Genomic DNA, 27,534 nt, shown 5'->3' with positions numbered 1-27,534 from the left:
AGCCAGAGGTGTGCATCCAGAGCCAAGTGCAGCTATCCCACACCCAGCTCCATGCCCCTGTGCATGAGCATAGCCTGGACAGACCCATGGACAGACGCAGACTGGCACCTTCCCTGTGGCTGCAGGCATCTCAGACCTGTGCTCCCCCTGCTCCCAGCCCATTGCCAAGGCCTGGAGGTGTGCAGGGCCCTCCCCAGACACAGCAGCCGATGGCCGCCTGTGTCTGCAGACCTTTACACCTGCTGCTGGCACAGGACAGCACAGACGTGTGCACACAGGGACCTGTGCACAGTCACTGCACCCACAGGTGGGCTGCGAGTCCAGAGGTGCCTGCAGAGCTGTGCAGAGGTGCAGCTCTACAAGCAGCAGTCTGTATGCATGCAGGGGAGGCAGCGCCACAGACGCCCATGGCCCCGCCTGTGTGCCGGTGTCTGCACAGTGCACAGGCTGGTAGGGGGCACCGACTGCTACCAGCACCCCCCCGGGGCTACCCCAGCACCCCCCCGGGGCTACCCCAGCACCACTATGCCCCCACCCTTACAGCAGGCGCCCCCCAGCCCCACGGCTCACACACCCAGTAGGCTCTGCTCATCCTTCCAAAGGGATTTATTAAACCACAGAGAACAGAACCAGGACACACGGAGCACGAGGCGAATGCGGGGGTGCTGCCTACCGCTGCTGCCAGCGAGGGGGCACCGCCACGGCACAGTCGGTGTCACCACGCTCACAGCATCCCCATCCCGGCCCCAGACATGCCCTCCCTGCTGCCCACATCGCCTCCACCCATGTGCCCCATGCCCGGTGTGCCCAGATCCCTGGCCTTGCCCTAGCGCTGGAGGCGGTGCCAGGGCTCCGCACGGCACATGTCAATGCTCCCGGCGGGAGCGGGCCGGTGGGCTCCGGCAGCGGGCCGGCTCTGGCAGCGGGGCTGGCAGCAGGCATGCTCAAACACCACGAGGACGCAGGAATGGACTGCACGGGGGCGCCCAGGCGCGGGAGCCAGCTCGGGCCCAGCCGATGGGGCACTGGGGCACCCTCGGGGCCCCCCTCGCACCCCCCGTGCCAATAACACCAGACACAAACACGGCGACTCCACCTCCCTTCCCAGCCCCCCTCGCCCAGCCAAACCCTTCAAGTCTTCCGTAAGAAAGTGCAAAAAATGTACACGGACAGGAGCCCCCCGTGCCAGCCGCCGCGGCCACCGGGGGGCACAGCGGGTGAAGCACACTCAAAGCGGGGGCGGGAGCCTGGCGGCGCCGGGGGCAGCTCGGCACCCACCCAGGCAAAGCTGCACGTCCCCAACCCTTCCTCCAGCGACAGGGCAGCTTTCGGCCAGGGAACGGCTCCGGGGACTGCTTCAGGGAGAGGGGACAGCTGCCATCAGCCAGGCTCCGGGCTGGGGGAGCACACGGGCCCCCCAGGCACGGGCAGCAAGCCCAAGGGCTCTGTCCCTGCTGCTGCCCGTTGCGGTTGCGTGAACCAGACCCACGCACGGACACCAGCACGTGGGGAGCAGCCCAGACCGGGGCCCCCACAGCCCCCGGTGTCCCCGGCAGCCCCGCGGAGCAGCTGGCACAGCCTTACCTCAGCTGGAGACGGAGCTGCAGAGGACAGTGGTGGAACAGCTAAATATCTGTGAGGGGAGAGGAGAGGCCCGGGCTCACCCGCTGACCCCGAGAGCTCCTGGCCCACTCAAATCCACCCCTGCACTCCTCCCCTCAGGACTGTCCCCTCGAGTCCCTGACCCACCGGTCACGTATGGCCCCAGAGGCATCTGGCTGTAGTTGACGATCCCGCCCGGCCCGGGGCCGCGGAAGCTCGCCCCGAAGCTGCTGTTGTAGATCTGGGAGGAGCCGAAGGAGCCCTGGGGAGTGCAGAAGGGAGCAAAGCCGCTGACCTGCAGCCGCAGCCCTGCCAAAGGGCTTTATCCCCATCCCTTTCCCCCCCTCGCCGACCTGGGGGCCGGTGGGGTCCCCGCCACGCGTGGCCAGGCGGCTGAGGATGCTGCGCTCAGACATCTGTAGGCGGGCGGCCACGGGCGGGATGCGGGAGAGCATGGAGGGCAGCCGGGTCACGTCGGCCTTCATGTCGCTCAGCAGCTCCTCCAGCTGGTTCAGCACTGCCGGCGGAGGGGGCACTCAGCACACTTGCCAGGTCCTCACAGGGCTGGGAACTCCCCAAGACCCCAGCCCCAGCCCGGAGCCAGCGGCTAAGAGCAGTGGGGATCACCACCGTGCCCACCCCCAGCAGCATGACACTCCCCACTGCCCCCCACTGCCCCCCACAGCCACTTCCCAGCACCCTCTCGGCCGGGGCGCTCACACACCCTTGTGCAGGACGGCGTTGGCAGGCTTGTTGCCAGCCAGGGACTCTTTGGAGAGGTGCTGGTGGCTCTCTGCCAGGCACTCCACCTCCGCCAGCCGCGCGTTCAGGGCCATGGCCGGGTGGTTGGGGTCTTGGGTCATGTTGAGGTACGCAGCCCTCCGCAGCTGCTCCTCGATCACCAGGGCCTGCTCCAGCAACTGGGAGGTGCAGGAGGGGAAGGGATCAGGACCAGGTTTCTCCTCAGGGTAAATCAGCACTGTTCCAGCTGAGCCCCTGTCCTGCCACGCTCCCCCCGGCTTCACTCCCAAAAGCTCCTGCTGGCACAGGCTGAGCCCTCAGGATTTCTCCTGCTGCTCAGACACCGAGGAAGGGTCCTGGGCAGTATGTCCAGAGCAGAGCACCCAGCCTGGCCCATGCCCATGGGGAGCCAGCTCTGCTCCATTCACCATGCTGCAGCGCCTGCAAGGTCCCCAGTGCCCACTCCCCTCCAGTGCCCATGAGCTCCTCCAAGCCAGAAGGTGCTGGTGAGCTCCCCCCGGCTCTGGGGTGCCACTCCAGAGCCCCCACCGGTAAGAACTCACCAGCCCTGGACCTGCAACTCGCCTTGAAGCGCCGGGCGAGGAACTTGTTCTTCATCTCCAGGTAGTTGCCCTTGTGGACCTCGGACTTGAAGGGCTCGTTGAGGATGCCGTAGCGAGGGTCGTTCTGGATGTCCTGCCAGCGGGCATAGCCGTGGCTGGCGCGGGGGAGCGTCAAGGGAAGAGCTGCCCAGCTGATGGGTGCCCCCCACCCCCGCAGCGCCAACCCCCTCCCCGCTCCGACACCCCAGCCCCCCGCCCCCCGCGGCTGCCCTCGCTGCCCAGCCCGCCGCGGGCACCAGCGGGCTGCCGGCGTGCCAAAGGGTACGTGACGATCCCTGCCAGGAGCCAGTAGTCGTGCCGGCGGTGCCAGATGTCGTAGATCTTGCCCGAGGAGGTGGCTGCCCGCTCCTCGTTCTGCCACAGCGTGTGCAGCTCTGCAGAAGCCAGAGGGCCCAGGAAGGTGCCAGGGTCACCACACAGGGCCACTGCTGGCACCGCCCAGGAGGCCACGGGCAGCACCATGCCCCCAGGGCCTCCTGCCATGGCTCCTGCAGGCCTCACACAGGGTAGCAGCTCTGGGGGGCAGCAGCTCTGGGGGGGCAGCAGCCATGGGGGGCAGCAGCCCTGGGGGGACAGCAGCTCTGGGGGGGGCAGCAGCTCTGGGGGGGGCAGCAGCAGCTCTGGGGGGGCAGCAGCTCTGGGGGTCAGCAGCCCCGGGGGGGCAGCAGCAGCTCGGGGGGGGCAGCAGCTCTGGGGGGGCAGCAGCTCTGGGGGGGCAGCAGCCATGGGGGGGCAGCAGCTCTAGGGGGGCAGCAGCAGCTCTGGGGGGGCAGCAGCAGCCCTGGGGGGGCAGCAGCCCTGGGGGGGCAGCAGCAGCTCTGGGGGGGCAGCAGCCCTGGGGGGGCAGCAGCCCTGGGGGGGCAGCAGCAGCTCTGGGGGTCAGCAGCCATGGGGGGCAGCAGCCAGTGCCTGCTCTCTGCCCCTCACCTGTGAAGCCACCGTCAGCAATGTTGAACATGAAGCGGAAGTTGATGTTCCTCTCATCCTTCTTTCCATCCTCCTCCTCCTCTTTGTCACCATTTTGCTGGGCCTCACTCTGTTCCTTCTCCTCCACCTTGGCCTCCTCTGCTTGGCAAAGACAGGGAATGGCACCTGTCCAGCTGTACCCCACCAAAACACTGCCTGTGCCACTCCTGTCCCATCAGCTGCCAGGGGACCTCCCGGCTGCTGGAGAAGCCACCCCAGCAGCTGACCACAGGTCCCACTGTGCGCAGCAAGAGCAAGCAGGGCCCATCAGAGAGGGATCTTGCTCCTGCTTCTGGCTCCCAAGCATCTCCAGGAGGCAAGCACTGGGTGCTGGCTGTCCTTGCATCACCCCATGGACACCATCCCTCCCCTCTGCGCCGGGAACCTGCCTTACTTTGGAGACTCCTCTCACCACTTCTCACCCTAGAGCCCCCTCCTGCCTCACCTGGTTTGGCTTCTCTGTCCTCCCCTTTGCCGGGGCTGCTGCTCAACTCCAGCTTCTCCAAAGGCTTCTCTTTCTCTGGAACACCTTCATCTGTGGAGGAGGGGAAGAGGGACCCAAGCTGCAGCACCAGCACAGCCAGGGCTGCCCAGGCCCACACACCTCCAGCTGCAGGACTGCTCCAGTGCAAACCCACAGTGCTGCTGGGTGCCCTGAGATGTGCCAGTCCTGGCTGAGCAGGGAGCCCCTGTGGGGGCATTGCAACCCACCCAAGCCACAGACCCACCTTTGCCCAGGGGCTCAGGAGAGGCCTCAGCCTTTTCACTCTCCTCTTGCCTCTCCTCCCTTGGCTTCTCCTTGCTGTCACAGCCTTCTGGGTACTCTGCACTCTCCACCTTCTCAGCACTTGCAGGCACCTTAATGGCAAGCACCAGATCAGCCCAGCCTCGCCCCTTCCCTGCCAGGTGCCCACAAGAAGGCCTCCTGGGGGAGATGCTGAAAGAAGCCTCTCCCTACCTGGCTGTCAGATGCCTTCCTGGGCTTCTGCTCCACTTGGTCCTTCTCCTCCTGGAGCCCCACTTGTGTTTCTGCTTTGTCTGTGACAAGAGCAAAGTGTAGAAGCTGCTGAGGGGAACCTCAGAGGGCCAGGCACACTGCCAGGGCAGGCAAACACCTGCCAGCCCTTCTGCTGCCCTGGCCCTCCCCTCTCCCCATGCCAGAGCTAAGTCACAGCCCAGAGAAGCCTGCAGGCACAGCTACCTGCCAGGGCTGCAGGTCCCACGTGCAGGTGTGCTGGGCTGGCCGGGACAGGGGTGTTGGGGTCTGAAGACACCACCTCACTGCACTTCCTGCTCTCTGGGCCCTCAAGGATCACATCTGGGGTGCTGTACTTGCCATTGACGTGCTCAAACTCCTGCACCTGGGGCAGGTGGACATCACCAAGTCAGACACAGCAGAGATGCTTCCAGCCTGGCATGGCAGAGCTGTTGTGTTGAGGCTGCTTCACCCAGCCTCCCACAGTGGCAGTACAGCTGCAAGTGCTCTGACAGGGACATCTGACACTGCAGCTGGGATCCAGCAGGTCTCCAGTGTGATTCCCCTGCTTTGCCACCCAGACCAGCAGAGACCTGCTCCTGCCTCCCAGGGGAAGGAGCAGCAGGGCCGGGGGTGCTCGGCGGGGCCGGGGGGCGCTCAGCAGGGCTGGGGGCGCTCGGCGGGGCCGGGGGTGCTCGGCGGGGGCCGGGGGCGCTCAGCAGGGTTGGGGGCGCTCGGCGGGGCCAGGGGCGCTCGGCGGGGCCGGGGGCGCTCAGCAGGGTTGGGGGCGCTCGGCGGGGCCGGGGGTGCTCGGCGGGGCCGGGGGCGCTCAGCAGGGCTGGGGGCGCTCGGCGGGGCCGGGGGTGCTCGGCGGGGCCGGGGGCGCTCAGCAGGGTTGGGGGCGCTCAGCAGGGTTGGGGGCGCTCAGCGGGGCCGGGGGCGCTCAGCGGGGTTGGGGGCGCTCGGCGGGGCCGGAGGCGCTCAGCGGGGCCGGGGGCGCTCAGCGGGGTTGGGGGCGCTCAGCGGGGGCCGGGGGCGCTCGGCAGGGTTGGGGGCGCTCAGCAGGGTTGGGGGCGCTCAGCGGGGCCGGGGGGCGCTCGGCGGGGTTGGGGGCGCTCGGCGGGGGCCGGGGGTCGCTCAGCAGGGCTGGGGGCGCTCGGCGGGGCCGGGGGCACTCAGCAGGGTTAGGGGCACTCAGCAGGGTTGGGGGCACTCAGCAGGGTTAGGGGCACTCAGCGGGGCTGGGGGCGCTCAGAGGGGTTGGGGGTGCTCGGCGGGGCCGGGGGCGCTCAGCGGGGCTGGGGGCGCTCGGCGGGGTTGGGGGCGCTCAGCGGGGCTGGGGGCGCTCAGCAGGGTTGGGGGCGCTCGGCGGGGCCGGGGGTGCTCGGCACTGCCATCACCACCAGCGCCGTGTGCTGAGCCTGGGAGATTCGATGGGGGCTCCCTGGTGAAAGGCACCCAGCACCCACAGGAGCCCACAGCTGTGCATGCCACCCCGGAAGGGCACTCTTGGCACTCTCCTCGCCCACCTTCTTCCTGACGAGCGACATGACCCCGATGCGGGTCAGGACGTGCTGCCGTGACAGCCCCTCGCGGGGGACGCCGTCCGCGAAGGTCTCGGCGCCGTCCGCCCCTGGCTCACACAGATGCCTCATGAAGAGCGAGACATAGGCCCTGCAGGAGCCGGCACAGCCAGGCCTCAGCCCAGACCAGCCCCCAGGCTCCTTGCTGAGCACCCAACCGCCCAGCACCCACGGCCAAAGGCAGAGCCAAGCCCCAGGCTGACGCTGAGCCTGTCCCAGGGAGAAGGACAGCGCCTCCCAGGGGCCCCCTCCCCAAAACCAAAGCCCCCCGGGCTCCTGCAGAGCTTCTGCTCGCCCTGGGGAGCAGAGAGGGGTGGTGGCACGGCAGGACAAGGGCATGGCCAGAGCCACCCCAAATGCAGCAGCTGAGGGCTCAGCTCCGAGAGGCAGAGCCCAGGACCCCGCACCTGAACTCCTTCTCGCTCTTGCCCCGCAGGTCCCGGACCAGCCAGTGGGAGTTGAAGGCGTCCTGGGGAGGCATCCCCCAGCGCATGATGGCGTTCAGGAAGGCCTTGCGCTGCCGCGCGTTGAAGCCCAGCACCTGGGGGCAGGGTGGCACAAGGTGGCCTCTGGCAGCCTCGTGGCTGCTACAGGCTCGCTGTGCCAGGGCTGACGTGCTGGTGACTGGCACAGGGCAGCAGCCCCCGCGCCCAGCCCTGGCACAGCGGCGTTGGCTGCTCTGGCTGAGGCCTCACCTCGATGTTGCCCCCAACTCTGGCCAGCAGAGGAGGCAGAGGCTTGTCCCTGTCGCTCTTCAGCTGCCGCCGGGACTGCCTCCTGCCACCTAGGGTCGAGCAGCTCAGTGATGGAGGGGCCCAGGCGGGAGGAAGGACTGAGAAGGGCTCACCCACCCCAGGCTCCCTTGGCTCCTTCTCAACAGAGCAGCACCTGGTCGAGCAGCAACCCAGGCTGCAGAGACCCTTCCACCCATGCCCCTGCCTCCCTGAGCCAGGGCACTCCTCTGCCATACCTGGCACGGGGGTCCAGTGCCCATTCCTCCTGCAGGCCCCAACCCTCCACCACGAGGACCAGACCAGGGTCCTGCAGCAGCCAGTGAAGGAAACACCTGGCTGCCTTCCCAGCCCTGGGAATCTCCTCACCTGCCAGGCCAGGAGGGCACAGCCCCCTGAGCAGAGTACCCAGGAGCATGCCAGCCCCTCCAGCTCAGAGCTTCCTGCTGCATCCCAGGGCCAGGGGCTTCCCACAAAGTCCACGAAGTATCAAACACATTAACTCACTCTGACCTTCTGGCCTCTCCTCAAAGTCTTCATCCTCATCCTCAGAGCCAATGGAGTACTCTGACTGGTTGTCAGAGAGCTCATCCTGCCACTCTGCAGAGCAAAAGGGAGGCTGGGTCAGGAGAGTGCCTGAGCAGCAGGACTCTGCCCAGGAGGGACACAGAGGACAGGCAGAGCCCCCCTGGGCAAGGGGAGAGGAGGACACAGCAAGCAGGAAATCCCCTTCCCAGGCTAACACCAGTGCTCTCCTTTACAGACAGCAAACAACTGGAAATCTTTTGCCCCTGGACTTGTTTTTCCCCCAGTGCTCCCAGCAGCCCCAGGAGCTCACAGGCAAACGAAACAAGGAAAAGCCTTCGAAGGGTTTCTGCTCTGGAAAGCTGAGGGAGCTGGGAAGCACAGAGCCACGGTGCAGGGAAGCACCAAGTGATAACTGAGCCAGCAGGAACCTCAGGAAGCTGTTTGTGCAGCCCCTCAGAGGCAGCCCTCAGGACCCCCTGCCCGCCCCAGGCCCAGCTGGAGCTGGCAGGGGGCTGTACCTTGGTCCTCCTGGGAGGTGTCGTTGTAGTTCACCTGCTTGCGGATTCTCTTCCCCTTCCCCAGGTTCCTGGCCAGGTCCTCCTGCTGCTGCTCGTAGTGGTGCCGCAGCAGCTTCTCCCAGTAGTCAGGGTCCACATTCTCCTCTTGCTTGATGATCTCACGCTCTACTTCCTCCTACGAGCAGGAGAGAAGAGGCTGGAGACCAGGCAGCCCCAGGTATGCCCACATCACTGCGCTGCCCACCCGCCAGCAGCGCGCCAGGGACAGAGGGCACAGAGCTGCCGCCTGGCATTTGGCTCCTGAGTCTCTGCCCAAGCCTACTGACCCTGGAGCGAGGCTGCCAAAGGGCTGAGCCAAGCTCCCACCCAGCGAGAGCGCCTCCAAACCCTGCTGCCCATCCTGCCCTGCAGTGCCCACGCTCACACCGCGGGGAAGACTACAGCTCCACAGAGATGCCCCAGAACGGCCACTTGCCATCAGCTTCATCCACAGATGAAGGACAGGAGTCAGCTACTGGGAAAACAGGTGACAGCAGCATGGTACCCAAGCAGCACCATGGTACCCAAGCAGCACCATGCCTGGTGCCAGCCTGCTGGGAAGGGCCCTCAGAAGGACAGGCAGTGCCCGTGGATGTTGTGAGGGCAACGAGGGACAGGGCCTGGCTTGCACCATGGCCTGCACAGGACAAGCACAGCTCTGCTTCCCCTGCCTGCTGGCAGCCCACCAGCCCCCAGGACCCCCTGGGGTGGGCCTGGGACAAGCTGGGAGTCCTGCCCCATGCCAGAACACTGCAAGAAGAGGGGCAGAGAGTGGAAGAGGCACCGAGAGACGCAGGGGGAGGTGCGAGTGTAAGACAGGATGACATTACCACACCGTCCTCTTCTCTCACAACATACTGAGCCACTTTAAAGGAGCTGAGATACTCGTTCATGTTCTGCAGCTCCGAGTCGTCCGTCGCGTCCTGGTTGCGGTCCAGCAGCTTGGAGATGGCAGCGTCGTCGTAGTGGATCACGCTGCTGTCCTCCACCTCCTTGTTGTCCCCTGGAGGGCACAGCGAGGGCAGCAGGAGCACAGAGCAGCCAGCTGCAGGGCCAGGCACCAGCAGGCGGTGCAGGGGCAGGGAGCAGGACAGGGCAGCCCAGCCGGGGGCGGCTACACACCTGGCGGGGTGCCGCCGTGCTTCTTCTTCATGCCAGGGGGCACCGCTCCCCCTTTGGCTGACAGAGGGTCGGGGAAAGGGGCGACAGCATCCGGCACACCGAGGCGCTGCCCCTGCACCATGCCTGGGGGAAGGAGGAGCAGAGTGAGCCCCACAGCTTGGCAGCCCCCCAGCACCGCCCCAGCACCCCCCCGGCCTCACCCTCCACATCATCCTTGAAGAGCTCTTCCGTCCCAAACTTGAGGATGTCGTCAAGCTCCTGCTTGGTCATGGAGCCGGACTTGGAGCCCAGCCCCGGGCGCACCACCAGGTGCGTGAGCATCATCTTCCTCTTGGCCACCTGCGTGATCCTCTCCTCCACCGAGGCTCTGGTCACGAAGCGGTAGATCATCACCTTCTTGTTCTGCCCGATGCGGTGAGCTCTGCTGAACGCCTGCAGCACACCACCCGACAGGGGCCCTGAGCTGCCACGCCCCGCCCCGCCACACCCCACCCTGCCCCGCCCCACCGCACCCCGCCACGGCCTGCCACGCCTTGCCACACCCTGCCACGCCCTGCCACACCCTGCCACACCCCACTGCACCCTGCCCTGCCCCATGAGCTCCCCAGGAGAGGAGAGTGCACCAGCGGTGGGCAGGCAGCAGGAGCAGCAAGAAGCCCCCAGAAGAGAGGCAGAGTGAGGTGCCAGGTCTCTCCTGTGCCACAGGCAGGCCAGGGCAAGGCTGCTGGGTGCGGGAAAGGAGCTGCTGAGCAGAAGCACCACACAGACAGGGCAGAGAGGGCAAACAGCTCCAGAGGGAAGAGACCAACTTCCCTGTGCAGGGAGTGCGAGCAGAGGGCAGGGCCAGAGAGGAGTCTGCCAGGCAAGAGAGGAGAGGAGAGGGCAGAGACCTGGATGTCATTGTGGGGGTTCCAGTCAGAGTCGTAGATGATGACCGTGTCAGCCGTAGCAAGGTTGATGCCCAGGCCCCCAGCACGGGTGGAGAGGAGGAAGCAGAACTGCTGAGCACCAGGAGCTGAGAAAGACAAACCCACAGGAGGGAAAGGTGAGGCAGAAGGGAGTGGAGCTCACAGAGGAAGGTGCAGGATGGCACCTGGCAGATGAAATAACAGCAACCAGTGGCCCAAGCCAACAAGCAAGGACTGAAAGGACACAGAACCATGGAATGGTTTGGCTTAGAAAAGCTCTTTGGGAGTCCAACCATCCTCTAGCAAGTCTGGGGCTAAACCATGGCCCTCAGCACCACACCTCTGCATCTTTTAAACACCTCCAAGGCTGGGGCTTCAACCACCTCCCTGGGGAGCATTCCCATCCAGGAAATCTAACTTCCAGCTTTAAAGAGCAAATCATCCCATGGGAAACAGCTACTGGAGAGAAGGCAGCTCCAGAGCCAAAGGCAAAGCTGTGCTGCCAACCAAGGCCATGGAGGCCTCAGAGAGCCTCAGACTAAGCTCAGGGTTCGCCGTGGGACACAACTCCAGGGCTGGACGATGAGGTAAGCGCAGCCCACAGCATACCTCAGGAAGCTGCAGCTGCCAGCACGGCACAAGTGACCCCCTGCCACCTGTCCTGCAGGCACAACCAGCCCCACTGCCAGCTGCCCACCCACCCCCTGCCCTCTCCTCATGAGGTGGCAACACAAGTACCATTAAACCTGTCTATGGCCTCCTGGCGCAGGCCGCCCGTGATGCCGCCGTCGATCCGCTCGTACTTGTAGCCTTCATACTCCAGGAAGTCCTCCAGCAGGTCCAGCATCTTTGTCATCTGCAGGGCAAGGTGGCACTGGCACGAGCAGCTCTGCCTCACCTGGCTTCCCCAAGAGCCACAGTGGTGCTGGTGGCACCACCAAGGACAGAGCACAGCCAATGGGCAGTGCCAGAGGAGTGATGCTGGCACCTCGTCCTCTACAGGCAGCTCTGCCAGCACAGGGCACTCAAATCTGATCAGGGAGCTCTGCTCCTCTCATCTCCTCCTTGTCCACAGAGAACAGAGGCTTTAAACAGCACAAGGAGGCCCTCAGGAGAGAGCTGGGCCATGGTCCAGCCTGTCCACCGTGACTGCCGCAGCTGCCATGACGTCTGGAGGCCGAGCTGCCACCAGCTCCCCAACCCACCTCTGCCTGCTGCAAGCACAAAGTTCTGGTGCAGAACAGCAGAAGCCTGCAAAGGAACATTTGTTACTGACCCTTCCCTGCACTCACCTGGGAGAAGATCAGAACTCTGTGACCCCCATCCCGCAGCTTCTTCAGCATCTTTTGGAGCAGCATCAGCTTCCCAGAAGACTTGACCAGAGAGTTGCCATCGTAGGATCCGTTGGGGAGAACCGGGGCCTCCTGCCAAGGCACCCTGCTTAGCTCCACGGACAGCACCCAGGGACCTCACTCCTGGCCCTCACATGCATTCCAGAGGCCAAATCCTCAGGAAATGCCACAGAGTAACCACAGCAAGGCCATGGAAGCAGCCCCCACCGTGGATGCCCCGGGCCCTGTGCCCACAGCACAGAGGCCAACCTACCACAGCTGCCACCGGGAAGAGGTAGGGGTGGTTGCAGCACTTCTTCAGGTCCATCATGATGTTGAGCAGGGACACCTGGTTCCCTCCACCTTTGGAGTTCAGGGCTTCAAAGTTGCGAGTCAGGATGAACTTGTAGTACTTCCTGGGGGAGGGCAGGGGGACCAACACTCTTGTAACCTGCCCAGGTGTGGGACTGGCACAAGCAGGAGGGCACCCAATGAACCCTCCCAGTGTCACTGCAAAGAGGACTTCTGGACAGCTTCTAAAGCGATGGTTCTGTGCCCTCAGCCCATGACTGGGTTTGTTCAGCTGCTCTGTGGACACCACAGTCACTGTTAGGTGGGACCTGGGGACACTGCCAGGAATGCTCCCCACTGCTGGGTGTAAGCCAGGCTCTGCCCCCCGTGACAGGAAGAAGCACGGGGGGAGCCTTCCCTGCAAGCTCTGCAGGAGACTCTGAGCAGAGGCAGCCGAGCAGCAGCCCCTGGGCAGCAGGATGCAGTGCTCTGACACCTGGCAAGCTGGCAGCAGGGCTGGTACAGCAGTGCCAAGAGCAGGGGAAGGGGGTGCAGCCTCAGTGCTTGCTCTGTGCCCCCCGAGCCAGAGTCACTCACTTCTGCATCTGGCTCAGCTCCACCCTGACGATCAGCTCGGTCTTGGCCGGCATGTTCTTGAAGACGTCGGCCTTGAGCCGCCGCAGCATGTGGGGCCCCAGCAGGTCGTGGAGCTTCTTGATCTGGTCCTCCTTGGAGATGTCTGCAAACTCCTCCAGGAAGCCCTCCAGGTTACTGTGAAAGCAGCCACAGAGGCACAGGGGAGAGTAAAGCATCTGCTCCCCTGGCACCCAGCAGAGCTCTCATGGTGCAGGAGGCAGCAGCACTCCCATGCCTGTATCTGAGCAGAGCAAAGCCAGAGCAGGGAGCCATGCTGGGGGGAAGTTCACACCAAGAGCACTGACACAGGCTCTGGAGGAGCCCCCTCAGCACCTGAGAACAACAGCAGGACCACAGCTCCCCACAGGACCCAAGCCCTGGCAGCCCACAGGAATAGATCTGGGGTCACACCAGACGTGTGGAGCTGCTGTGAGACGCCACGGGGACAATGTGCTTTGCCAGCTGCCTGCCAGCTCAGTGACACTGGGACAGTAGGGACTGGATCCAGGTACATGCTGCAAAGCCTCTGAAGAGCCACCCTGAGCAGGGAACCAGAGCAACTTACTTAAACCTCTCAGGAGTCAGGAAGTTGAGCAGGTGGAAAAGCTCTTCCAGGTTGTTCTGGAGTGGGGTCCCAGTGAGCAGCAGCTTGTAGTCGATCTTGTAGCTGTTTAATACCCTGAAGAACTGGGAAAAGAAATGAAGGGGAGTGAGAACTGCTCCCAGGAGCCACTTTGTCACCTGGGGACTCTGCAGACTGCACTCAGGGACACTCAGCAGTGACCTCTCCCCAGGCCAGGTGTGCTGAGCAGACCCCCAGCTTGCATGTCCTGCTCCAAGCCATCTCTGTGGAGCACAGGCAGCAGTCCTGGATGTCCATGGTCACACCTGCCCCTGTGCTGGGGCTTGGGTGAAGGTCCCAGGGGCCAGAGGCTGCACTTTGTCCCAGGTAAGAGGAGAAGAAGGAGAGGGATCAATTCTCTCCCACAACAGCCCATCCAAGGAGTGCCAAGCTGGCACCCAGGCAGCCAGGCTGCCACCCCCTCCCCTGAGGAAGGACTTTTCATGCCAGAGGAGATTAAAGAGAGCAAATCCACTGCAATATGAGCCCCAGGCAGAGCTGTCTGAGGTCAGGACAACTCTTTCCACCAGGGAGGAAAGCATGGAGCAGCAGACCCAGAGCCACGGTGTCCTGCCTCTGTGGCACCAGCAAAACCTCGCTCCCAAGTCTGCTACCTACCTTGGACTGGTTGTTCTTCAGCCTGTGTGCTTCATCCACCACCAAGCAGGCCCACTCGATGGAGCCCAGCACCGCCTGGTCGATGGTGATCAGCTCATAGGAGGTGAGCAGGACGTGGAACTTGATCTGAGCTTCCTTCTGGAGGGGCAGAGGCAGAGAAGAGCCTCGGTGATGGATCAGCCTCCACCTATGCTGCTGCTGTGAGCCACAGCACCAGCAGCAGGGGCAGGGCACGGGCTGTGCCAGCAGGAAATCTGCACCCAGCCGAGGCTCAGAACTGAGCAGGGGACAGGCACAGAGCAGGGGCTGGCAGGGACCTGCAGAGCTGATCCTTCACACCCCTCCCGTGTGCAGACAGCCACAGCTTCCCCCTCTGGAAACCCCCGACCCACCCTCCCTCCGGGCCAGGCTCTGCCCTCGCCCCTGCCCCGCGGAGGCAGGGCTGGGCTCTCACCCTCATCCTGAAGACCTTCTTGCCGCCGCGGACGGCGTTGTCCTCGAAGGAGAACTCGTTCTCGCGGATGACGGCGCGGCTCTCCTTGTCCCCCGTGTAGGTCACCACGTAGAAGTCAGGGGCCCACAGCTCGAACTCCCGCTCCCAGTTGATGATGGTGGAGAGAGGGGCACTGACCAGGTACGGCCCCTTCGAGTGGCCCTGCTCGGGCAGACAGAGTCCTGGCTGCTCGCCCTGCGCTCGGCAGCGCTCGGCCACCCCGGGGGCCGCCGGGGGCTCCGCTCACCTCCTTGTACAGGGAGTAGAGGAAGACGATGGTCTGCACGGTCTTGCCCAGCCCCATCTCGTCAGCCAGGATTGTGTCTGTGCCCTGTGCCCAGGAGAACCTCAGCCAGTTCAGTCCCTCCAGCTGGTAGGGGTGCAGCGTGCCACCCGTGGCATCAATGTACCAGGGCTGCTTGTCAAACTTCACCGTGGGCTGAGGGGGAGATGGCACCAGGCAGTGAGAAGCAGCTCCTGCTCCTCTCACCGCAGCCAGGCACATCCCCCTGCAGCCCTGCAGCCCCCAGCGGCTCCGGAGGAGCTGCAGGCACAGCCCCCAGCACAGCACAGCTCTCAGGCTCCTCACAGCAAAGCCACCCTGGAGCTGCCAGTTTGAAAAGCCAAGGCTCCCAAAAGAGACACCAGCAGGTGGGGAGCAGCCAGACCTCTGTCTCTGGGGGCTCACACCACTGCTCTGCCCCTGCCCCATCTTACTCACATCCACAAGTGGTGTCTCTGGAGGCTTTTCCAGCTTCTCCTCTTTCAGCTTTTTCCCTTTCTTGTTCAGCTTCTTCAGAGGGCAGGTGTCCTCCCCCAGCATCAGCTCCCTGCAACAGCCAAGGCTCAGGTGAAGGCAGGCAGGAGATCCTCAGCCAGTCCCCAGGAGGGTCAGAAGCACCTCCCAAACTCCACCACTTCACCCCCATGAGAGCTTTTCTGGCCCTTTCCTCTCACAGTCCCCAGGCCAAGAGGTGGAGACACCTCTCAGTCCATGGCCTGGCTCCCCAAAGGAGCTGCCCTGGCCCAGTCCACACCAGCACTCCCAGGCTGTGCCAGTGCAGCTGTGGTGCCAGCACCCAGCTCCCACCTGTGGTTCCAGTAGAGGAGTTTGAGGTTCTCGTAGTAGGGGATGTCGATCTCGTCCATCTCCCAGGTGCACTGGTCGTAGGGCAGGTCCTTCCACTTGATCAGGTAATGGATGTCTCCCTTTTTATCAAAGCTGCAATGCAGGGCACCAGAGGCCCAGCAGTGAGACAAGACTCAGCCCCAGGCAGCAGCCAGCCATGCCCTGTTCCACCAGCCCGGGTGCCTCACCCTCTGCTGGCACCTACAGACCGCAGCCTCCAGGCAGGGGCAGAAGTGTCAGAGGCTGCTGGGGGTGCTGCAGCTGGGAGCTTTGGAGGCTGCTCTGCCACAGCACCTAACAACCTCCCTTCCCTCTCCCCGTCCCCCTGTGGCACTCAGCACTCCCTGAAGTTGTGCTTACACTGGAAAAGGAATAAGCATGACCAGGTCCCACTGCCTGTGCCCGGGGAGAAAGCCTCAGCGCAGCACAGCCCAGCAGCTGATTCCCTTTGTGCCAAGCAGCCTTCAGGCACAGCTGCTGTGTGGCATCCCCAGCTGCCACTTGGAATGTAGAAGCTGTACAAGGCCTCTGCAGCCTCTCAGTGTGACAGCCACCTGCAGGTAATGTGCCACCTGCAGGGAATGTCTTCCACAGGGAGGGAATGTGACTGGCCAGGCTCTGGCCGGGAGCTGGGCACCTGCTCCAGCTCCTCTCCTGGGGTCCTCTCCCTCTCACTACTGGGGGAAACAGATGGCAACAACGCAGCCCTGGGGCACACGTGGAAGTCAGACTCCTGCTGGTGCCTCACCTCTGCCAGGAGCTCAGAGGGGCTGTGTCCTGGTAGGACAATGACCCACAGGGACTGCTGCTGACCCGGCACGGCTCAGGTGAGAGGCAGCAGCCGCAGGGCACAGACAGTGGCAGCAAGACCCAGCCCCAGGCCACAGCAGAACCAGGGAACCATTGGGCTGTAACAAGGACCCAAACAACATCTCTGGGCAGAGGGGAAGGGCTCTGTGCATCAACCTCTGGGACAATTCACTGCATCTCAAACGTGCAGCATAGCAGAAACTAAAGTAAGGAAGCATTGATTCCCTTTGGCCTTGGCTTCACCTCAGGACCAAATCTCCAAGGCCACAGAGACCTCAAAGCAAGCCAGCAGCTGAAATTCCACCAGCCTGAGGTGTGGCTGTGCAGGAGGACAGCAAGAACATCCCAGCCCCACGGGGCAGAGCTCAGCTGAGCACAGAAAGCCTGCAGCAGGCAGTGCCAGAGGCTCAGCTAAGGGCAGGAAGCATCCCCGGGTGAGCTGCCTGCGAAGGGACACCCAGCAGAGAGCTGCAGCTCCAAGCCCCAGCTGCGAACGCCAAGGGTGCCAGGGAGAGGCTCACCCTTGGGCATTTCCCTCCTCAGCCTGCTGGTGTGGCACCCTGGCACAGAGCCTGCTCTCCCATGGCTCACCTGTGGTTGAGGATGCGGTGGATCATCATCCACTCGGGCTTGATGCCGTAGCGGTAGAAGCGTTCCTCCATCTGGGCGTACTGCGGGTCCTTGCTCTTCCGCTTCTCCCTCTGGCTCTCCTCGTCCCCCGAGCCGTAGTCGAAGGCTGGGGGCTCCTCCATGTCGTTCTTGCGTTGGTAGTTGCGGTACATGACGGTGTGGTAGAGCTCCAGCTGCGCAGCAGGGAGCCAGGCTCAGCCCGCGGGCGCCGGGACGCGGGCAGCGCGCGGAGGAGGCTGGCGGTGCCACGCCGGCTCACCTGCAGCTCTTTGACCCAGGAGCAGTGCCAGTAGGAGAGGCCTGCCCACTTCACGAAGAACTCGCGCTCCGGGATGCCCTCCAGCACCTTGGGCGTGGGCAGTGCCAGCTCTGTGCCCGGGGTGGGCAGCACGGGCAAGGCTGGCAGCAGGGGGGCTGGGGGCTCCTTCCAGGCCCAGTGCAGGATGCGCTGCACTTTGCCCTTCAAGGGAGGACACTGGGGAGAAAGAAGCAAACGGGCAGGAGCATGAAGTGGAGCCTCACATCCCACCTGACAGGCAGCAGGGAGCCACCAGCTGGCAGTCCCCGTGGGCAGACCTGAGCCACGCAGGACTCTCAGGCACAACTGGCAGTGATGCCGTGCCAGGGAGGGGGTTCACGGCAGAGGGCGTGGGGAGAGGGCGTGAGGGGCAGAGGCGGCCAGGAGCATCGCTGCCAGGCCGGGCAGGGCAGGGGCAGGGTGAGGGGCACTGGTCAGACTCACAGTACAGCGAGGGCAGAGCCATTCCCCGTTGGGGATGTCGGGCAGCGGAGGGTTGAGGCAATGCAGGTGGTAGGAGGAGGGGCAGGTGTCGCAGCACAGCAGCTCCCCTCCGTCCTTACACACCCGGCAGAACTCCATGTGGTCGTCCTCCTCCTCCTCACCACCCTCCTCTTCCTCCTCCTCCTCCTCTTCCTTTGGCTCCCACTGGATGCCCTCCTTCTCCTGGAGGGGTACAGCCAGGCTACCGCCGGTGCTCGCCGCCGCCCGCCCGCGCCCCGGGGCCCCAGCCTCACTCACGCAGTGCGGGCAGCTCCACTTGCCCTCGGGGGCCTTCTCCAGCTCCGGGTCGAGGCAGACGAGGTGGTAGGCTCGGGGGCAGGTGTCACAGAGGATGATCTCCCCACCCTGCTGGCACACCTCGCAGTAGTCCTGGTGGTCTGTCTCGTAGCCGTCCCCCTCCTCGACTGCAAGCAAGGGACAAGGGTCAGGGCGGCAGCGCTGCGGCCGTGCCGCGGGAACCGGACGCCTGCTCCTCTGCCAACCGTCAGGGAAAGAAGGAAAGAGTTTGGCCTCGGACCCCTCCTGGCACATCCCCCTACCTCTCTGTCCCTCACCTTTGCACACAGCATCCTCTCACCTCTGTCTCTCTCTCCACACTGTATCATCCTTTGGTTCCTGCAGGCTCTCAAGGGAGAATGCCAGAACCTGGAGAGGTTGCAAGGGAGCCGGTCAGAGAACTCCCCAGGCAGCGGCGCCCCCGGCAAACACACCATGCAAGGGTGACACGGCCGAGCAGGAGGAGGACTCTCCTGGCACTACTCTGCTCTCCCTGGGCACTCACTGGCACAGAGGCAGGAGCTCTCTCAACTAGGCATGGATGGGAAGAGGGAGGGAAGGAGGCACCAGGCCTCGCAAGCACCAGAGCAGCTCAGCCACATTCCCAGCCCTGCCACAAACTCATGGTGCAGACCTGCAACCTCCTGCTCCTCCAGCTCATGGCAGGAGCTGCCTCACCTGGCACCAAGGACCTGATCAGCAATGAGCTGCAAGAAGCAATGCTTCTCACAAAGGAGATGTGGACCCAGCCAGCCAGTCCAGCAAGGAGGCTGCCCAGCATCAAGCCCTAACTGTGGCCCAGCCCTTCCACTCCTTGCAAGCAAAAGCCCAACAGCAGCACTAAGCCAAAGGATGTTCCTGGATCCAAGCATCTCTTCCCAAATGCAGGGCAGAAAGGCAGTGTGCATCCTACTGCAGCACAGGGGGCAGATCTGGCATGGGAAGCCAGGCAGGGCAGCCCAGGGAAGCTAGGCAGGGTGGCACAAGCCCCCAGCAGTCCCCCAAGAGCACTAAGAGCCTGAGCAGGGCTTGGAGGTGCTCTCAACAGCAGGACAGGGGTGGAGGTGCCCCCACATGGAACCCAGCTGCACCCACAGCAAGGGAAGGGATGCAGGAACACAAACATGGCCATGCAGCTGCTGAGAGACCCTGACAGCTGCTTTCCATCACTGCTCTCCTGCCTCCCTCTTCCTACATCACTGCCTCACACCTACCCCTGCCCTCTGCCTGGCTGCACAGACAAGACCTCTCTTCTCTTCACACCTCCTCACCCACTGGGAGCCTGCCACAGGCCACATCTCCCCAAGGGCTACTCCTCAGAAATCCCTTCCCTGGAAGCACCACACATTCTGGAACTTTGCTGCCAGAGGACAAGTCCTGTCAGGATCACAAGTGGAGGCATGGTGCCAGCTGCTCACACTGCCTGTGGCACACCCCAGTGCCCAGAGCACAGGCGAGGTGCTGGGTTGAGATGGGGCAGGTAGGGCTTGGTGAGCCATGGCACAGCACCACAGCCACAGCTCTCCCACAGCAGCTCTGAGTGGTGACACAGAGCTGAGCTGGGAACAGATGAGCCCCAGGCAGTGGCTGAAGAGAGGCCTGGAGGGAATCCTGGCTGCAGATCAGTGGAAGAGCCCTGGCACAGGGCTGCGCTGCCAGAATTGGCACCGGCGTGGTGGGGGCAATCCATGGCAGGATCCACTCACTGCCCACTCACAGCAGAGCCTGGGCACCAAGAAAGGACCTCACTGTCCACACATGGAGCCAGGCACAAGCACATCTGCTCCCAGGGGGCCAGCAGCAGGCCTGGCCTGGAGCTGCCAGAGCCAGGCAGCAGCGGCTGGAGGAGGCAGTGCCCACAGAAGAGCAGCAGAGTACAAAGGATGCCCAGGGGCAGTGCCCAGAGCAGCAGAGTACAAAGGATGCCCAGGGGCAGTGCCCAGAGCAGCAGAGTACAAAGGATGCCCAGGGGCAGTGCCCAGAGCAGCAGAGTACAAAGGATGGCCTACTCCTCTTTTTCTTTCTCCTCCTCTTCCCTTTCTTCCCCAGGCCAGCGGAGCACTCGGAGCGCACGGAGGAGCTGTTGATGCTGGCACTGTCCAGGTCAGATTCCTCTCGTTCCTCCTCTTCACTCTGTGGAGGGGAAGAGCAAAGCACAGGCTGCCCAAGTTCTGCCACCCCAGGGGATGCTGCTCTGCAGCAAAGCAAACCTCCAGAGACCTGTGTGGGACCACTGGCCAGCAGCTGAGGTCCTGGGCACCCTCCTTGCCCTGGGAAGAGGCCAGCCAGAGCTGCAGGAGCCATGGCAGGGCGAGAGGGCTCCTGGCACCCACAGGTGGGGTTCGGTGTGAAGGAGGAGGGAGACCTCCTCCATCAGATCCACTCCCCACAGGCAGTGAACAAGTGTAGATCTGGACATCAACAGGGCCTGGAGGCCATCCCCTGGCACTGCTCAGCACAGGGACAGCTTGCCCAGCTCACTGCACACCCCCCTGTGTTACACATCAGCCTCCCTGGCACAAGGGGCTCTGCTCTGCCGGTATTGCCCAGGCACCTCCGGGGAGGCTCAGTGTGCCCAGGCTGCCAGAGCCACTGCTGTGACCACATCACCGTGGGTGCAGACCCCAGGACAGGACAGCTCTCTGCTTCCACTCCTGTGCAGTCAGGGCCCCCTGCCCAGGGACTGCAGGGGGGGACACCCCTGCAGGAGGGAGGCCTCCAGGGCAGAGCTCAGCCCAGCATTTCCCTGCCTCCCCCACACCCAATCCCCAGCACTCACAGAGGAGCCTTTTTTCCTCTTGCTGGGGATTCCTCCAAACCGGAATTTCAAGCCTGCCACCTTCTTCCCCTTCCCTTTCTTCTTTCCATCCTTGGAGCCTTTCATTTTCTTCCGCACACCTGGACCTGAGAAGCAGAAGAGTCCTTTGGTGCTCTGCCAACAGCTGCCCCCACATCGCCTCCTGCCCCAAGGCCAGGATCTATGGGGGAGACAAGAGAGCACTGGGGAGCCCAGCAGCCAGAGCCATCCACAGAGCACATCCCTTGGGGCAAGCCCAGGGCCAGAATGTGCAAAGAACAGGGGGAGCAAAGGCTCTGCCCTGAGAGGGGTCTGCGAGAAGTGGCCACAGGAGACCCTGCTGGGTGCCCTGTGCAGGGAGGCTGCTGGGAGCTGCACTCCTGGTTCTGCTGCCAGTTCCAGGCTGCTTGTCCAAGACCTCTTAAGGCATCAGGAGCTGAGGACTGCACAAGTGCACAGTAACCTTCCTGAGGAGAACAGAGGGGCAGAGCCCTTCCCACTGCTGCCTCTTCCACGGGTGGGGACAGCAGCACTGATCTGCTGTCAGGAATGGGGACCAGAGATCTCCAGGCAGCCCCTGCAGAGCCACCTGGCTGGCTTGCTGCTTGCAGGTGGCCTTTGGGACAGTCACCTTCCACCCAGCTGCCAGGAGAATGAATCCTTTGTTCTGCAAAAGAGCTGCAGCCTTGCTGCCAAGGCCTTGCCACCCCTCACTGCTTCCCACCCCTCACTCCTTGCCACCCTGAAGGCAAAGCCCCTGGCTCAGCTGCTAAGCAGCACTTGTTCATCTGCCCAGACGACCCCTGCTCTGCCAGCAGGATGCTGTCCCTGCCTTGCTAACTGCAAACCATCAGCTCAGGCCCTGCAGCCCGAGACCACCACTGCCTTCTGGAGGGCTTTGCCCTGCACAGCTCTCAGGAGAGAGGATGGCACAGGAGGGCCCAAATCGATCTAAGGATGAAGCCAAGCATTAACTGCCACAAACTGCCAAGAGTCCAGAAGGTGCAGGCTCTGCCAGGGTGACCTGCCAGGGGTCACAGCTCCCTCCAGGACTTCACAAGAGGGACAGGAGCTGCAGCCCCACCTCCAGCTCTGCCTCCACCTCCCTGCTTTGCTGCAGAGTCTCCTGCCTGAAGATGCCTTCCCACCTCCTCCAGCCAGCAGGCATGGCTGGGAGAGCAGCCCCTCTGCTCAGCCCACCACAGTGGTACCTACCCTTGCCCTCCTTGGTCTTGGCCTTCCTGATGACAGGGGGCAGGGCAGGGGGCTGGGGGCTGGGGGCAAGCGGCGGGGCCACGGTCACCGTCTCCACCGCCGCCGCGATGGCCGCGGCCGCAGCAGCCACAGAGCTGCCCTTGAAGGGGTTGTTGGCACTGAACTCTCGCCACTTGGCACCAAGCACAGTCATCATCTTGGACATGGGGATCTTGGGGTTCTTCTTGGCAATCAGAGGCCTGGGGAGAAAGAGAACCACAGGGTAAGAGCAGCACCTCGCTGTGTGTCTGCTGCTGCCCCTCCTGTGCTGGTATCCAGGACGCACCAGTGCTGGGTGCATGCCTCAGGAGCTGGTTGCTGCAGGCCACTGGTAGCTGTAGGCCACTGGTAGCAGTGTCCTGGAGAGGCAGCAGAAACCAGAGTCCCCTTAACCAAAACACAGGCAAGAGGGGGCACAGCTGAATCCCCCTGCGGATGGCCTCTCCCTGACACCCATCGTGCCCCAGGGGCTCGCAGCCCAAGCACAAAGTCATTGGTGCTGCTCAGCTCTTCCCACAGAACTTCTCAGATCAGCACACAGCAAAAATGGGGACTGGAGAGAGGCAGAGACCAAGACTTCAGTCAATCCTGCAATTAAAATGGAGCCCTAGGGACCAAGCCAGGTGGAGAGACACCACAAGGAGCTCACGATGCAGAATCTACTGCACAGCTCCAGCTGCTCGACTAAGCAATGCCCAAGCCTCAACCACCACACAAAGTCCTGCCCAGACCCACAGCTTCCTACCTGAGGAACTGGCTGAAGGCCTTGTAGTTAGTCAGAGTGTGATAATCCTCCTCAGAGAAGATATAATCCACATCATCAAGCCCCCACTCCTCCATCAGCTGGGCTGAGCTCTTGGGCTCCTGCAAGTTACAGACAGGGTTAAGGTGGGACAGAGGAGCAGCTCAAGGCTGGGTCTGCCATGTGCTGTCCCCAGGCAGCAGCACCCAGAGCTTGTTTCTGTGAGAGCACACACAGAGGTTTCACAAAGCAAGGCATGAAGCAAGAAGTGTGGCCCCAGCCAAACACTCCCTGTGCCAGGTTCCACCACACAAAGCTCTGGTGGGTTTCACAGCCCCAGGAAACTCAATTTCCCTCTGCACACAAGAGAAACAGCAGAGAAACAGAAGCCTTCCTCTCCCAGTCCTTTACCTGCAATCTCTTCCTCACCAAAGCCAGGGCAAGCTACTCATGAACTCCCCAAGCCACCTTCTCTAACCATAAGCAGCTCTGCCACCCTCTGTGCCCCAGCTCAGAGGACAGGCACCAGGAATTGGTTGCTGCTGGGATGTGGACAGGCAAGGCAAGAAGGCTGCAAAGCTGCCTCAGCCTGGGAAGCTGTCAGAAGACCCAAGGCACCCAACTGATGCTCCAAGCACCGAGTACAAGGCTCTGGCTTCAGCACCACCAAAGGCACCACAAGGACTTGTGAGCACCCACGGCCAAGCCACACCGTGCCAGGGAGCTCTGGGCTCTCACTGCCCTCCCTCAGCACCAGGGGAGAGGCCAGGCCACGTGGCTCAGCTCTGCACCAGGTGCCTTGGCGAGCTGGCCACAGCCTGAGGCCTCCCTTGCAGCATCAGCTGAGGTTAAAGGACCTTTGCTACCTTTAGAGCTCCATCCTCGTTGTCATCCTCTTCCTCATCTTTCTTCTTCCGTTTTGGCTTCTTCTCCTTCAGCTTTTTCTTCTTCTTTTTGTTGGGGGAATAGTCACTCCCCTCACTCTCAGATTTCTCCTCCATCTCCTCTTCGTTTTCTGACACTTCATCATTGCTCCCCTAAAACAGAAAGCATCAGTGGAGACAGAGCAGGGCCTGCCCCCTCTGCTCTCCTCCAGCCAGCACCAACAAAGTGCTGCCACCAGCCAAAGCCAACCCTGACTCAGACAACCACCGTGGGGCTGGGGAAAGCCCCATGAGGAGCAGGCTGGGAAGGGCCAGAGGCACCTGAGCACAGGGCACACAGACAGAAAGAGGCCCTGGGTTTGCCTGGCAGAGCCACTCCAGGGCAGGCTTCTGAGGGAGGAGAGCCACAGAATCATTTATGTTGGAAAAGACCTTTCAGACCCTGGAATCCAACCATGAGCTCAGCACCAAACCACGGCCCTCAGCATCGCACCTCCAAGAGCGACAGGCTGCGTATGCCGGGGCAGCTCCTGCCGCGCCGGAGCCCTCCGCACCAGGCTGGCACAGCCCTAGCGCCGGCACCGAGCGGGCACGGCAGCTCGGCACCGCAGCTCGGCACCGTGGGAGACAGTCGGCACCGGCCTCACACCTCGACGGGGCTTGCTCCTGCGGAGCGGGGTCTAGCCCCGGGCTCAGCACCGCGGGGAGGATCCGGCACCGCGCTCAGCACCGCGGACAGCGCCCAGCCCGGCGCCGCCGCCCCGGCAGCGGCCGCTGGCAGCGCCCCGAGCGGGAGCCCCGGGTGCCCCTTGCTCGGTGGGCACTGCGGAGCCTGTCCCTGCCCGGCTCCGAGAGCGCCGAGCTCCAAGAGCCGTAATTTGGCAGGGAGTAATTGGTTGCCATGGGAACTGCTGCAGTGCCGCCGACAGCCTCCTGCCGCTCCCCTCGCTCCGAGGCCCTTCGGCGCCGCACGCCGGGGGGAGCCGATGCAGATTTCCCAGGGGTGCGCAGCTCCAGCTCCCGCGCTGGGGCTTCCCGGCCTCACCCAAACCTGCAGCTGCAGCAGGGGAATTCCCGCGCAGGCACAGCATGGCAGTGCCCTTGCCCCAAACTGGGCACCAGTCAGTCGTGGCACAGGCTCTGGCCCCACGGCACAGGGCTGCAGCTCTTTTCCCCTAGTGGGGGGAAAGCCCTTTCCCAAAAACACTCTCTGGGAGGACCTCAGGCAAAAGAAGCCCTGCCCAAGGCTCCTCTTTCATCACCCCTCTGCCTGCTGCCTGCCAGGAGCCACACTGACTGCCTCTGAGGGACACAGGCAGAGGCTCCTCAGGCAGAGCTGAGGTTGGTCAATGCCCACCCAAGGCATTAATCAAAGCCAAGCACACCTCATGCTCAGCCTGTTTGCTGCTAGGCCCAAGCTGGGAGGTGAACATTCCAGAGAGGTTTATTTTATTCTTCCCTATCCCCAGAAAAGCAGCACAGGAAAAATGGGGAAGACAGAGGGACCTGAGCCAGCTTTCTGTAGTGTCTGCAGGAAAGGAAGGCCAGCAGCATGGCCAGGGGCGACAGGACAGCAGCATCCTCGGTGCCACAGCTTCTGCAGAAGGCTGGGAGGCAGTGCAGGGCAGGATCAGCTTCCCTTAGAGCAGCTCCCATCAGCAGCAAAAGTCCTTTCCTGCACCACCCCAGCCAGCCTGTCTGTCTGTCCAGCCCCCATGGGGACAGCAGCAGCAGCTGCCCCCAGGAGCAGCACTGCTCAGCCCCAGTTTGGCAAGGAAGGGCTAGGGACAGGTCTGGGTGGGCTCTCCCTCCAGAGTGTCACTGGGGAGGGCAGGGGCTGAGGAGCCCCCAGCTGTTCACCTTTCCTCCCAGCAGCTGCTCTAGGAAAGGGCCAACAAGGAGATGTCTGCTCCTGTCCTGGAGCTCAGCAGTGCCCAGGGCAAGAGGCAGGGACCACACTGTGCCAGAGGCAGCTCCCCCAGCAGGGCTCCTGCCACACCATGTCCCAGCCAGACAGCAGAGCCCAGCACAGCCTCGGGAGGGCCTGGTCCTCAGGGACACAGTGCCAAGGCTGCAGTGCCCTGCTGATGGCCCAAGAGCCCTTCCAGGTGCCAGATCCTGCCAGCCCCAATGCTGCCCAGCCTGCCAAATGCCCTGGATGAGCAGAAACCCCCAAGCCTGGCCTGGTCACACCCCCAGCAGGGTGACTGCACCTCCCTCCCCAGCAACACAAGCCCCAGACACCAGGCTGGCACAGGACGTGCCAGAGAGTCCCTGCTGCGCTGCAGTGTGGGTGGGCTCCAGCCAAGGGGCAGAGGTGGCACCCACCACACAGGGCAGGCTTGCACCCCAGAGCCTCCAGGCTGGACAAGAACCACTCTCACCCTGCTCTGGATCACCTCCCAGGGCCAGGAGGTGGCAGCTTAGTGAGGGACAGCCCAGCCTCACCCACCCTTGCCACCTGGAGCCCCCAGCCTGGCACGAGAGCACCCAGGGTTACCTCCTTCTTCCTCCTCTTGCTTTTGGCAGCTTTGCCATCTTTCAGCTTCTTGGGTTTCTTTTTTTTCTGCACAGCCACTTGCTCTTCTGCAAAAAACTCCTCAAGTCCTTCCAGCACCCCATCATCTTCTTCTGGGGACAAAAGGGACAGCTCACACAGAGGGAGGGCACAGGGACACTGGGCACCATGCCCACATTCACCCTGGCAGAGCACACCTGAGCAGCAGCGAGGCACAGGGCTCTGTGCCCCCAAGGAGACCCTGGCACCCTCAGCAGATCCACTGTCACCCCTCAAGGGAGCCCTGGCAGCACTGCCCATGCCCAGCCCCTCGCTGTCTCTGGCCCATGAACACCAGAGGGGCTGGCACCTGCCTTCCTCTCTAAGGAGGCAGGGGCACAGGGACACCCCTGCTGCCCTGGGCACACAGGAAGGGGCATTGAGGGCTTCACCACTTGGATCTTCGAGCAGACGCCATGGAAATGAACTCGGTGGAAGGTGAGCAGGAGGAGGAAGGCCTCGTGTGGCACACACGGCTCACGGGAGGTGGCTCTGCCCCAGCGCCGTGCTTGGGCAGTGCCATGGGCCCCCAGGCAGGCTGCACACGCCAGCTCAGGGCCCCCGGCACAGACACCAACTCCACCCCCACCCTCTCCCCCTCCCCGCATCGCTACCTCTCCAGCCCCGGCGCTCGCCGCCTGGCTCCGGTGCCTGCCCAGCCCCGGTGCCTGCCCAGCCCCTGGCATCTCTTTCATGCCCTCCACGGTGTTTATTTCACAGCCGAGCCCGAGCTCACCGCGCCCAGCGGCATGGGCGGGGGCCAAGCAGCCCGGGAGCTGCCCTCGCGGGACCGGCGCACGCCGGGGCAGCAGCCCACCGAGCCCCCGCTTTGGCGCTGGTCCTCACCCGGAGCCCGGCGCGGGGCCGGTTCCGCGCACCCGGGAGGACCCCAGAGACGGCCGCGCCGGCAGCGCAGCCCGCGGCTGCCACAGCCGAGAAGCAGCCCCGGGGAGCCGCCCGCCCCGGGGAGCCGCCGCGCCCGGCACGCCCCCGCCCGGGACCCCCGCAAAGGCACCGCCGCCGGGGCGCGGGGATGCCGGCGAGACGGCAGGCGCCGGCCGTGCCCGGGGCAGGCCCCGACCGCCGCCTACCCGAGACGTCCTCCTCGTTCTCCGCGTCGTGGGGCAGCTCCCGGCCAGCCGCCGCACCCCGCATTCCGGGCGGCAGCAGCGCTCTCGGCCCCCCCCCGGGGCGAGCGGCGGGCGCGGCCCCTCCGCGCCAAGATGGCGGCGCCGGCCCCGCCCCCGTGACGTGTCCCCGCGGCCCCGCCCCCCGCCCCGCCCCCGCGCTCCCCGAGGAGCGCCGAAGCCCCCCGGCGCCCCCGA

The 27,534-nt window shown here is 63.8% G+C and overlaps 1 protein-coding gene across 5 annotated transcripts; it reads right to left on the bottom strand.

Annotated features, from left to right (window-relative positions):
- Nucleotides 1–588: 588 nt before the first annotated feature.
- Nucleotides 589–27,471, bottom strand: CHD5 (chromodomain helicase DNA binding protein 5). Of its 5 annotated transcripts, none has more exons than XM_068158147.1 (42): nucleotides 27,301–27,470; nucleotides 26,153–26,283; nucleotides 23,635–23,805; nucleotides 22,772–22,890; nucleotides 21,988–22,226; nucleotides 20,755–20,879; nucleotides 19,985–20,108; nucleotides 17,937–18,103; nucleotides 17,640–17,861; nucleotides 17,157–17,372; nucleotides 16,859–17,070; nucleotides 15,419–15,550; nucleotides 15,050–15,158; nucleotides 14,576–14,767; nucleotides 14,290–14,490; nucleotides 13,836–13,973; nucleotides 13,161–13,282; nucleotides 12,557–12,730; nucleotides 11,943–12,084; nucleotides 11,630–11,761; nucleotides 11,076–11,193; nucleotides 10,320–10,444; nucleotides 9,630–9,861; nucleotides 9,430–9,552; nucleotides 9,138–9,310; nucleotides 8,269–8,443; nucleotides 7,730–7,822; nucleotides 7,187–7,275; nucleotides 6,899–7,032; nucleotides 6,438–6,582; nucleotides 5,134–5,293; nucleotides 4,891–4,970; nucleotides 4,661–4,790; nucleotides 4,378–4,467; nucleotides 3,894–4,031; nucleotides 3,232–3,340; nucleotides 2,929–3,061; nucleotides 2,327–2,522; nucleotides 1,956–2,119; nucleotides 1,750–1,864; nucleotides 1,585–1,633; nucleotides 589–1,355 (listed from the first exon to the last, which is right to left on the bottom strand). In XM_068158147.1, the coding sequence occupies exons 1-41, from the start codon at nucleotides 27,362–27,364 to the stop codon at nucleotides 1,626–1,628; spliced, it is 5,862 nt and encodes a 1,953-aa protein (XP_068014248.1). In that variant the 5' UTR covers nucleotides 27,365–27,470; the 3' UTR covers nucleotides 589–1,355; nucleotides 1,585–1,625. The 5 variants fall into 5 exon arrangements, 4 of the variants coding, with proteins under 4 accessions (XP_068014248.1, XP_068014249.1, XP_068014251.1 ...); XM_068158148.1 differs by having other exon boundaries at nucleotides 589–1,352; XM_068158150.1 differs by having other exon boundaries at nucleotides 7,736–7,822.
- Between the last annotated feature and the right edge of the window lie 63 nt (nucleotides 27,472–27,534).

Source organism: Melanerpes formicivorus, unplaced genomic scaffold (assembly GCF_026170545.1).
Source record: "Melanerpes formicivorus ecotype bairdi unplaced genomic scaffold, bMelFor1.0.p_v2 SCAF_39, whole genome shotgun sequence".
Taxonomy (NCBI): domain Eukaryota; kingdom Metazoa; phylum Chordata; class Aves; order Piciformes; family Picidae; genus Melanerpes; species Melanerpes formicivorus.
The sequence above is the reverse complement of the archived record's forward strand: the minus strand, read 5'-3'. Positions and strand labels throughout refer to the sequence as shown.

Excerpts from the sequence above, each read along its gene's own strand:
- CHD5 (XM_068158147.1), bottom strand. The coding sequence starts at position 27,364 with ATGCGGGGTGCGGCGGCTGGCCGGGAGCTGCCCCACGACGCGGAGAAC. Across the intron at positions 17,071-17,156 it reads CCTGGGTCAAAGAGCTGCAG|CTGGAGCTCTACCACACCGT; the intron begins GTGAGCCGGCGT and ends CCTGCTGCGCAG. Across the intron at positions 9,311-9,429 it reads GCACGGCGGCACCCCGCCAG|GGGACAACAAGGAGGTGGAG; the intron begins GTGTGTAGCCGC and ends TGTGCCCTCCAG.